Source organism: Lepus europaeus, chromosome 22 (genome assembly GCF_033115175.1).
Source record: "Lepus europaeus isolate LE1 chromosome 22, mLepTim1.pri, whole genome shotgun sequence".
Classification (NCBI taxonomy): Eukaryota; Metazoa; Chordata; class Mammalia; order Lagomorpha; family Leporidae; genus Lepus; species Lepus europaeus.
In genome coordinates this window covers 8377367-8388455 of record NC_084848.1, presented here as the reverse complement: position 1 = coordinate 8388455, position 11089 = coordinate 8377367, and the positions used below count along the sequence as shown (strand labels likewise).

Below are 11089 nucleotides of genomic sequence, written 5' to 3'. Positions count from 1 at the left end.
CTTTCTTGGGTCCTCCCAGCCATACACCCAGAGACAGTTCCCAGGGTAGACAGGGGCTGAGCATGGAGCCCGACAGCCTCAAGGGCAGGGACCCAAACCCGGCTGCCCAGCGCCACGTCCTGCAGAGAGCCAGGCCTGGGACACTCAACCTCACAGCCTCCCTGGCTCTTGCGGGGCACCTGGAGGTGGCCCTGCCCCCTCTCTCTGCAGCTGGCCCTGGGATTCCACCAGGAAGGTGACACTGTCGTTCTTAGGACTCCCCAATGCCTGTGCCACTGTTCCTCCTGCCGGGCTCAGAGCTCAGGCACCTCGTCCTGGGACTCACAGCCAGGACACGGCCGGCACAGCAGGCGACACACAGGACTGCCTGGGCCAGGAAGAACCACCAGTGTCCACCCGGCAAAGGGCAGGGCCCTTCCTGCCTCAGCTCCCGCCCCTCCTGGCCCTGTCATCCACACCACAGGGGCCTCCTTCCCCCCGGGCAGGCAGAGAGCAGAGCTGTGGTCAGGCACGCAGGCCTGGGCGATGCAGCCCTCAGAGGCCCAGAGCTGTAAAGGAGGAGAGCGGCAGGGGGCAGGGAAGCATGGCTGACCCTCAGCGTGACCCAGGCCCAGGTGGAGGGGCTGCGAGTCCCCTTTGGGGAGACAGGAGAGGGGACACCTGCAGTCCACCCAGTGTAGCAGGTAGAGAGCCGTTGTGCAAATGGGGGTACAGAGATCCGGGGGGCAGACATCTGCTCCTCCATAGCTAGCTGCTCACTGCACTGGAAGTAGCTGAGGGGTGCAGTTCCAGGGGAAGCATCCCCCGGCAGCTCAGGGGAAAGACCAAGGTCCTTGAAGGCAGAGGATGGAGCTGGGCACGAGGGAGCAGTGGGGAGAGGGTGCTGAGCCACTTCCTGTAAGGCAGGTGTATGGGGGGGGGGGGGGCTGAGTGAGGGAATACCCGCAGGAAGGCTCCTGATCACCGCCCAGCTTGCTTCATGTGACCACAGAGGGAGCTGTGGGCTTGGCTGGACATTGGACCAAGGCACCAGTAAGGTGTGTACACCTACTTTCGTGGTACCAGAGAGGTTAAGTGACTGGACAGAGGTCACACAGATGCGACTGGGTCCCCTGGTCTGAACTCGTGTGCTAGAGAATTCCCAGGGCCACCCCCAGATGGCACTGCGGGAGGAGAGGGGGAGCAAAGCCAAACTCGTCCTCATCAGCCAACACCTGTCGGTGCAGCAGGAGCCCAGCGCCTGGGCACCGAGCAGCCCAGAGGCCACTGCAGTCCATTTAGGTTGTTACAGGGACTCGAATCAAGGGGGCCAGATGGCCGCGACTCTGCACCTCCCCCAGCCACAGCACTGCTCCCCAAGGCCGCGAGGAAATTCAAGCCATGCGTGGGTCACAGGGGCCTTCCAGGAGCCAGGAGCAGGAACTGCCAGAGAGTGAGCATCATTGGCTCCGAGCATCCCGGAGTGGGGAGGGGACGGCCACACAGGCTCACGGATCAAATAAAGAGCCCCTGGGTGGGTCATGGCACCCTAGGTGCTCCCTGTGTTCCCAGAAGCCAGGCTTGGGGTGGGGCTCGCGATCAGCTCAGGTGCAGGGGAAAACGCCCCCAGGATCAGAGAGGAAGCAGCACCGATCTCCTCTTCGGATTTACTCTCTGGCCCCTAGCCCATCCCTGGGCCACGGTGCCAGGCTGACATGGCCACGCCTGGCAGTCATGCCCCAGTCCCCATTCTGGGGGACATGAACGGTCGGTACCTAAGACTGGCTTGCTAACGTTGGAAGAGCAGCCTGTCCACTGAGCCTCTGTCTCCCTCTCTGTCAGACGGGCTCAGACTCCATTCCACCCACCACAGCTGCACTGGGTCTTCCACAGAGGGCGCCTGGGGGCGGCTGGCTCATACTCAGATCATCTCGCTCCTGATGGGGCGGCCACGGAGGGTTTCCAGTGAGAGCACACAGCCAGCTGGGTGATGCTGTCCCAGAGACCATCGGACGAAAGCCACCCACCCCGCGGTTGACATGCCAGCTCCAGTGACCCCCTGGGGGATATGGAGCCGAGAGCTACGTGCTGTCCAGGCTGAGCTCACCCATGGTGGGTGGGTGGCCCAGTGCCCGGCCAGTGGACTTAGCTCCTGTTTGCTCCTCCGATAACTGGCGTGACCTTGGTTAATATTCACCTGCAGCTGCCCCATCCCTCTCTGTGATCATGGCTTAAATACGGACAAGGACAAGGACAGGGCTCCGTCTCCCCATCCTTGCTCCTTCCACCGGCCCTGGACACTGGGTCCTCGTAAGTATGCTCGCTGCGGAGGGCTCTGGGGGGCCGGCGGGGCTGGCGGGGAGGGGCCGCTGGGCTGTGCTCCCAGCACTGGCTGTCCTGTCACCATAGTAACAGCAGCCCCCAAGGTCCTTTCCCCAAGCCTGCCCAGTGCGTCCCAGCTCTGCAAGCGAAGTGGAGGAGGGCAGCAGGCCCCACGGTCCTGGGGCCCCAGGAGGAGCAACACGGGCAGGAGGGTGCCTCAGCCCACCCCACCCCTCAGTGGGAGTCCTGGACCCTCCCCCAGGAGCCCGGTGTGACTACATGGAGGGCCTGGGGTCACCTCCTCGCAACCCTGCACAGCTGGGCGGAGCAAGGCCCAGGGGATGCTCGCCGATGCCCAGTGGAAAGTTGTGTGGCTGGCGGGGAGCTGCAGCCTCCAGCCCAAAGGCCACCGGGAAAAGCTGGCGTCTGCCCTGTTAGGCTCAGCTCCCCCCTAGTAACTGAGCCCTGCAGAGGTAGGGATTTCCATCCGGCCTGGAGATAGCACCACCATCCAGGTGGGTGGTATCAGGGAAACCTAAGGCGGTGGAAATACACAGAAGTGATCCCTGTGCCTTCTCCCCCCCCTCCACCGGGCTGGCCACTGTAGGAGACACAGACACGCCCACGGGTTGTACAAATTTGGTCTGCACTGCCAGAGACCCTGTGCAAGTCTGCTGGCCACGCCCCTCAGCATGGCGTCAGTGGGTGGCCTCAGGCAGGCATCACGGCCCTGACTCAGGGCTTGGCGCCCCTTCTCTCCCACAGGACAATGCCGCCCTCTGTCTCTCGGGCGCTCCTCCTGCTGGCCGGCCTGGGCTGCCTGCTGCCCGGCTTCCTGGCCAACGAGGCCCAGGAGACAGCTGTTTCCAGCCATGAGCTGGACCCCCCAGCCTGCCACAGGATCGCCCCGAGCCTGGCCGAGTTCGCCCTCAGCCTGTACCGCGAGGTGGCCCGCGAGTCCAACACCACCAATATCTTCTTCTGCCCGGTGAGCATCGCCCTGGCCTTTGCCATGCTCTCCTTGGGGGCCAAGGGGGACACCCACACCCAGGTCCTGGAGGGCCTGAAGTTCAACCTCACGGAGACGGCCGAGGCGCAGATCCACGACGGCTTCCGGCACCTCCTGCTCACCGTCAACAGGCCCGACAGCGAGCTGCAGCTGGCCGCCGGCAACGCCCTGGTCGTCCACGAGAACCTGAAGCTGCAGCACAAGTTTCTGGAAGACGCCAAGAACCTGTACCACTCCGAAGCCTTCCTCGTCAACTTCGGTGACCCCGAGCACGCCAAGACCAAGATCAACAGCTACGTGGAGAAGGGGACCCGAGGGAAGATCCTGGATCTGGTGAAAGAGCTGGACCCCCGCACACTCCTTGCTCTGGTGAATTACGTTTTCTTCAAAGGTGAGGATGCCCAGCAGCTCAGCAGGTGCCCATGGAAACCCCCAGAACAGACGCCGGGGCCCGTCCTTGGGCTTTCCTGGTAACGCCTGATGTAGGCTGGACGGCGCGGCGCGGCCCGGGGCCCCTAGTTTCCCACACACCAGCACTGCATCCCATCAACCACAGGGAATAGGGGCTCAGTGCTCAGCACCATGGGCTTCCCTGCAGGACTCTCAGAGCCCTCATTGGGTGAGAGCTCCCCTCGCCTCCCAGCCGCCCTCCTGCCTCGGAGTGCTCAACATGGCAGAGGTTGGGGCCCACAGGGTGCTCTGAGGCCCCTCCCACTGTGCCAGGGAGAGCTCAGGGTCAAGGCCAGGGCCAAGCCCTCCCGCGGGGCTCCCTCCCTGCACAGTCCTGCAGTGCAGGGCCCCAGGCTGGGACCGGCACAGCTGAGCTCCCAGCTCCACTGAGACCTAGCACGGGGCTCGGCCTCCCCAGCCATCACTGCTCCCTCCAGCGAGGAAGGAAGATGCTAGGGTCCCTGGGGCACCTGCCTCTCTGCTGTCTTCATGTGGGGTCCTCTTGGTATCACTCAAGGGGAGGCTGCCTGTGCACCTTCATTGTCACTGTAGCTCCCAGGACAGGGACTTAGGAGCAGCACCCAGAGTGCTCGTCCTGGGTGATGACTGCCTGCCCCAAGACGTTCACTTGCAGTACTCAGACTGGTGGGGGGGCAGTAGCTTGTTTATCCTCCTCCAGGCTCTGGTCTCACCAGGAGACGCCTCCTAGACTCCTAGCTCAGGCTGCGCCTGCATGCACAGACAGCATCAGGGGTTCCCGTGAGAGAGAAAAGAGACATCCACGCAGGAGCGTGGGACCTGTCACACAAGGGTCAGGGGAGCACCCGGAGAGAGAAATGATGGGACAGGGAGAGAGAGCACCTGAGTATCACCACCAGCATGGTCTAGGATGAAAGAGAGAGAGAGAGGAGATAGAGAGAGAGCTCTCCCCATTGTTGGCCTCTTTTACGAGGTGGGGGGGATTTCCACAAGTGTGCAGCCACCTGGGAACTGTCTGCCACCTCCAGGGATCCCTCCTGGAGCTTAGTGTCCATATTGTCATGGCGTCTCCCTTTTAGGTCCAGGATGAAGCAAGTGCATTCTTGTAAAGAGGGTGTTTTGATTGACAAGTAGAGCGATAGTGTTGCATTGTAGCTTTCAAGGATTTGGGGCTCACCCCACATCCCAGCAGGCTTATTTAAACACAAAACCCAGACCCCAAAGGCACAGTGCCTGTGCTCTGGGGGGCAGAGCTCTGGATTTTCCCTCTGGTCTTAGTTGTCCTCGCCCATGTCCTTCCATCCCTGTGGATGCTGATGTGAGCCCCTTTCTCAGATGAGGCTGAGGCTCGGCAGGGTCACACACACCCAACGCCCGCCCGGCCCCCAGCTGGTGCTCACCTCCCTCTGCCCTCCCCGCCTCCCCAGGGAAGTGGGAGAAGCCCTTCGAGCCTAACAACACCAAGGAAGAGGACTTCCACGTGGACGCCACGAGCACGGTGCGGGTGCCCATGATGTCGCGCCTCGGCCGCTATAACGTGTTCCACTGCAGCACGCTGGCCAGCACGGTGCTGCTCATGGACTACAAGGGCAACGCCACGGCCCTCTTCCTCCTGCCCGACCAGGGCAAGCTGCAGCACCTGGAGGACACGCTCACCACCGAGCTCATCGCCAAGTTCCTGGCAAAAAGAAACCCCAGGTGACTCCCCGCCCACAGCGGCCCGGGACCCTCGGGACCACTGGCCTCACTGGGAGCGAGGCCATGGCCAGCAGTTGTGGGTGGGGAGGGTGGACCCCATGGGCTTTGTGCCACCGCTGAGGCAGGTGCTCAGTACAGGCGGCAGTAGCCAGGCTGTGTGAAAGGGACAGTGACCAGGGTGAGGAGGTCAAGGCCATGTCCTTGGGATTCCCTCCCCGCCAGCATGCACAAGACCACTTTCCAACATCCAGTGCCCAATGTAGTGACAGTAACAGCAGCACAGGCTACGGCAGAACCAAGGAGGGCTTCCTGGCAGGGTGGCAGCTGAGTGTGGGGTCCAAGCACAGATGTCCCTGGTGGGCAGGGGAAGAGGCCCAGCAGAGCAAAGGGACAGCGTGGGAGAGACCGGGACCCGTCTGCAGAGCTGGCATCGCTGTGACGTCACTCGAGTGCTCTCCTGGCCCCAGGAGAGAAGGGCACCAGGCATGCCCAACATCCATGCAGAATTGTGCCTGGGAACCCTGCCCGTCCCCTGCCACGCTGCTGCCCGCTGTGCCCAGTGAGACACACGTGACCACACACGCAGGGCTGAGGGTCAACGCCATTGGACGCCTTCAGCCCTCTGCCCCGCCCCACCCTGCCCAAGGTCCCTGCACCCAGGTTGAGAACAGGGGCCTAGGAGCAGCCGTGGCCACAACTGGTCTTAGAGCCCCAGTACCCATCTGCCCGCCCTCCCAGGACTGAACCTGCTCCCTACAACCAGAGCTGAGCCCTATGCCTGCCAGGTCCACTCTCCTCCCCCACGAGACAGCTGTCACTCAGCACCTGCCACCGCCAGCCATGTTCCCCTGGGAGCCAGGCACCAGGGAGTCCTCGGCTGTGGGGGCACCAACACTGCAGGGCAGCATGAGATGCTCTTCCAGGGACACCCTGGATCTGCCTGAGGGCTTCTCAGGGGAGGTGGCTTTCCAGGGGCTGGCAGGACAGTGGGCCCTGTGGGTGCTGCCACTCTGACACCTGCTGCAATGGGGGCTACAAGGACAATGACCGAGTCAGCGTCCCTGTGGGTGTGGGGGAGGGGCTGAGCTAAGTAGGAGAAACCAGGAGGAAAGAACACAGTGCCCACGCTGGGCCCTGAGGACGGGAGCAAGGATGAGACGTTTTCATTGTCTTCCCCACACGACAGGTCTGTCATAGTCCGTTTTCCCAAACTCTCCATTTCTGGAACCTACGATCTGAAACCCCTCCTGGGCAAGCTGGGCATCACCCAGGTCTTCAGCGACAACGCGGACCTGTCGGGGATCACGGAACAGGTGGCTCTGAAGGTCTTCAAGGTGAGGCCCCCAGGGACCAGGCTGCACACTGATGTCTGGGGCTCAGATGATGTCTAGGGCCTGGGCAGAAGACTGGGGACAGCCCAAGACGCACACCAGGTCAGACCTGGCAGCTCCCGGGGCCCACTTGATGCACTGGGACGGGAAGTGTCAGGGGACAGATTTCAGGAGGGGGCTTCATGCAAGGAGCCCCCCTGAGCTTGGGTCAGTGACCCCTGGCTCAGCGTGCCCATGTCCTTCTTGTCTGGGCCTCGATTTCCCTGCCCTGACAGAGGTCAGAGTCGATGAATCCAAAGCTCGGCCTGGCCCCTTCCCTCTGTGCCATGGGGCTGTGTTGCTGTCACGTCTGAACATGAGAGAGTTCAGCTACGGGTGACAGCTGCTCAGTGACATTGTGGGACCAGTGACCAAGTGGAGCTCAGTTAGAGGCTGCAAATGGAGGGGACATAACGGCACTGTGAGTGCCACCCCATAGCCCTTGTGCCCAAGGACCTAAAAATTGTAGAGAATGGTGTGTGGTGGAGGCACTCAGCGGGGACAAGGCCATCGTCCCCTGTTGAGGCTGGGGTGCAGCCAGGGGGATGGGGGTGCAGGTCAGGAATGGCCTCAGACAAGAAGAGAGAGAGAAGTGTGGGAGCCCCCAGGGTGGAGGGATGGGACAGGGCAGCCCTGGCCAGCAGCAGAAAAGCCCACGTGAGCCACTCCTGGGTGCGCCGTCCACCTGGTCCCTTTCCAGACCTGGGTGGGGCCGGCACAGGCTCAGTTCGCGGCTCTGCTTCTCTGCCTCCAGGCCCTGCACAAGGCGGTGCTGACCATCGACGAGAGAGGGACCGAAGCTGCCGGGGCCTCAGTTGTGGAGCTCATACCAGAATCCGTGCCCGAGAGCGTCACTTTGGACAGTCCCTTCCTCTTTGTCATCTACAGTCATGAGATCAAGAGTCCCCTCTTCGTGGGGAAAGTGGTGGATCCCACTCAACACTAACAGCACCCCCCCACCCCAGCACATTAAAGCTCTGAGCTGCCCTCCCCGGATACAGCCCCTCACCTGTGGTCTCTGAGTGTCCCTCTGGGCCCTGGGCTTGTGTGTGGACTCCAGGTCACAGCCCTGTCTCGGGAGCCCTCTGACGCCTCCCCAAGAGGGTGTGGTTCCAGGGATGGCACCCCCAACTCACCCCCGTGACATCACTGCCCACTAACTCCTGGCCATGCACATGGTTGTGAAGCCCGGGGCTGTGTCCCAGGTTAGGGCTCTCCCCAGCAAGGCCGCTGCCCCCTGCCGACATCCAGTGCTCCTGTCCGTGACATCAGTACCAACACAGGCTGTGCTAGGACCAGGAGCAAAGAGCTGGGCTTCCTGGGCAGAGGCTGGAGCTGAGGGTGACGTCCCAGCACAGAGGGTCCCTGGGGGAATGTGGGAGGTGCCTCACTGAGAGGCCCAGGGAAGGAGCAGCCAGGGCGAGTGTAGACAGCTGCCCCTTCTCTGCCAATTCCCTCCTAGGGATCACTGCCTCCCCGGGGTCAGTAGCACCTGAGGATGCCCCCACAGCAATGCTCATGTGTGCAAAGAAGCGTGCCCATGCTCCACTGTGTCACGCATGCTGGGCGCTGTAGACACACACGGCACACATGCAGGGGTGAGGCTAAAGTAAGGATGCGAGGGTGCAGGCCTCTTCCCCGCCCCACCCCTGCCTGAGGTCCCCGCACCCGAGATGAAAACAGAGAACAAGAATAGGCTGTGCTGAGTGCAGTCTGCGCACTCTCCATTGCGAAGCAGCGTGGGGAGACAGCAGCATCACACAAAGCTAGACCCGAAGCCGAGCCAGCGCACCAGACTGCCAGCTGAAGGGAACAGCAGATTCAGGGAAAATCCTTTCGCTAGGAATGCCACAACTACAGACAAGGAGAAACTTGGTTGTCAGATGAGCCAACACCAACAAAGAGGCAGGAGCACAAAGGGGCAGGGTAACATGACACCTGCTAAGAGTGCAATACCCCTGGAGCAATAGACTCACAGAGAGAGTGGATGAAATGCCAGGTAAAGAATTCAAAGAATGGGACCCGCGCTGTGGCATAGCTGCCTGCAGTGTGGATCCTATGTGGGCACCGGTTCCAGATGCTGCTGCACTTCTTCCCATCCAGCCTACTGCTATGGCCTGGGAAGGCAGCAGAAGATGGCCCAAGTGCTTGGGCCCCTGCACCTGCGTGAAAGACACAGAAGAGGTTCCTGGCTCCTGGCTGCGGATCAGTGCAGCTCTGGCCATTGCAGCCATCTGGGGTGTGAACCAGCAATGGAAAACCTCTCTTTCTCTGCCTCTGCCTCTCCTAACTCTGCCTTTCAAAGAAATAAATAAATCTTAAAAAGAATTCAAAGACTGACTAGTGGGAAGCTCAACAAGATATAAGAGTGCAGTGGGCGGGAGGTTCACGAAAATTAAGACAACAAAATCCTGACACATATGGGAAACTCAGCACACAGAAATCTGGATCAAGAACCAAACAGATCTTGCAAAGGAAGAACTCATTACATCGAAGAAAAAATGCAGTCGAAAGGCTCACGATAGACCAGATAAAGCAGAAGAAAAACTATGTGAACTTTAAAGTCAGGCCTTTTGAAATATCCCAGGCCAACAAAAAACACATTTTCAAAGATTTATTTTATTTATTTGAAAGGCAGAATGAGAGAGAGAGAGAGAGAGAGAGAGAGAGAGAGAGAGAGATCTTTCATCAACTGGCTCACTCCTCAAATGAGCACAGCAGCTGGGGCTGGAGCAGGGCCAGGCTGAAGCCAGAAGCTTCACCAGGATCTCCCAGGTGGGTGCAGAGGCCCAAGCATTGGGACCACTTTCTACTGCTTTCCTAGGCCATTAGCTGGGAGCTGGATCGGAAGCGGAGCAGCCGGGACTTAATTCAGTGCCTGTGTGTGATGCTGGTGACACAGGCAGTGGCTTAACCTGTTACACCATAATGCTGGGTCCCCTCCCCAAAAACATTTTAACATAAAATAATGAAAACAGCCTCTGAGACAGCCACCAGTGAGTGAGTGCATGTTGACATTTGGATGCTGTCTGAAGACAAAAAAGTAAAGGCATAGATACCCCGTGAATGAAAGAAGAGCTGGAAGGTCCCTACCTGGGCAATCGTGGACATCAGGGCGAGAGGCCCACAGGGACTTGGACAGCCAGGACGGGCGGAGGTTCTCACCGTGAGCATCTCATCTAACCCGAGTGTCTCTGCTGGACTCAACGGCCCATGCACAGCACAGGAGGGAACTCTAGACTCTGCAGGAGAAACGTGCCCGGTCACTGCAAAGGGATGCCCCGCTAAATCAGAGCAGCAGTCCTGGGAGTCCCTGCCCTGCTCTGCACGGGGGCGGAGTGGGGGAGACACTCGGGCCAGGCTCTGTGCTCAGCCAGGTCGGCAGAGTCCTGGCCTCACTCACCCATGCAGGCAGTGCAAGACCCTCGCCTCACCGCGTGGAACTCTGGAAGTACGGGCTCTGCCCTGCAAGGGGCGCCACCTTCACCAAGTGGAACCGAGTCTGAACCAGGAGGCACAGGTGGCACACCGACTCCCCTCCCAGCAGCTCCTGGGTCCTGGCGTTTGTGCCGTCAGCAACCACACAGACACCTGCTCCGTCCAGGGGAGGGAGAGAATGAGAGGCAGGTTCCCTTGCTCTGATGCTAGCTGGGAGGGAGGGAGGCCTGCCTGGGGTTGGGTGTTCTCAAACTGTGTAGCCAGCAGAGCTCATGGCCGGGCCCAGAGCCAGGATCGGCTTCTGCAGGGATCTGAGCCCACTCTCAGGGGGCGCATGGTGACTCCTGGGGAGATGTCAGAGAAAAGCACTGTCCCCAAGCAAGCTGCCCCTGGCCAGGACACAGGCGCCCCAGGAGGACTGGATCCTCACCGTGGTGTCTGTGAACAGACAGAGACAGTGGCTGTGTGCCCTGGGCAGGGTCCTGCCCTTCTCTGGGCACAGAGTCGTCTTCCGTAAGATGGGACAGGAGGACGGAGTTAAGACTTCCAGGATGACTTAAAGCCGCGGTTTTTAATTTCTCCAAAGTCCCTATCCCAGCCGTGCCCAGCCCAGAGCTCACGTTGGGGTCCAGGTGTCGGTGCAGCCCAGGGGGCCTCGGCCTCACCTGCTGCCTGTGTCTGAAGCCGGCTGACCACGACGGTTCCCCAGAGCCCAGTTTCCTGAAGGAATAAACCCCAAGCTCCACAGCACCTGAGCAGGGACAGAGCTAAGGTTTCCACCATCCTCTCCATTCTTCCTTCTAGTGGCCGGCACCTGGGCAGCAAGGAGGGGTGGTCACCCAAG

General features: G+C 60.7%; 1 protein-coding gene across 1 annotated transcript; it reads left to right on the top strand.

Annotated features, from left to right (window-relative positions):
* Window positions 1-2206: 2206 nt before the first annotated feature.
* Window positions 2207-7815, top strand: LOC133751655 (alpha-1-antiproteinase F-like). The gene is made up of 5 exons (XM_062181842.1): window positions 2207-2289; window positions 3067-3701; window positions 5167-5437; window positions 6624-6771; window positions 7562-7815. Exons 2-5 carry the CDS (start codon window positions 3071-3073, stop codon window positions 7751-7753), a joined length of 1242 nt encoding a protein of 413 aa, XP_062037826.1. The 5' UTR covers window positions 2207-2289; window positions 3067-3070; the 3' UTR covers window positions 7754-7815.
* Window positions 7816-11089: the final 3274 nt, after the last annotated feature.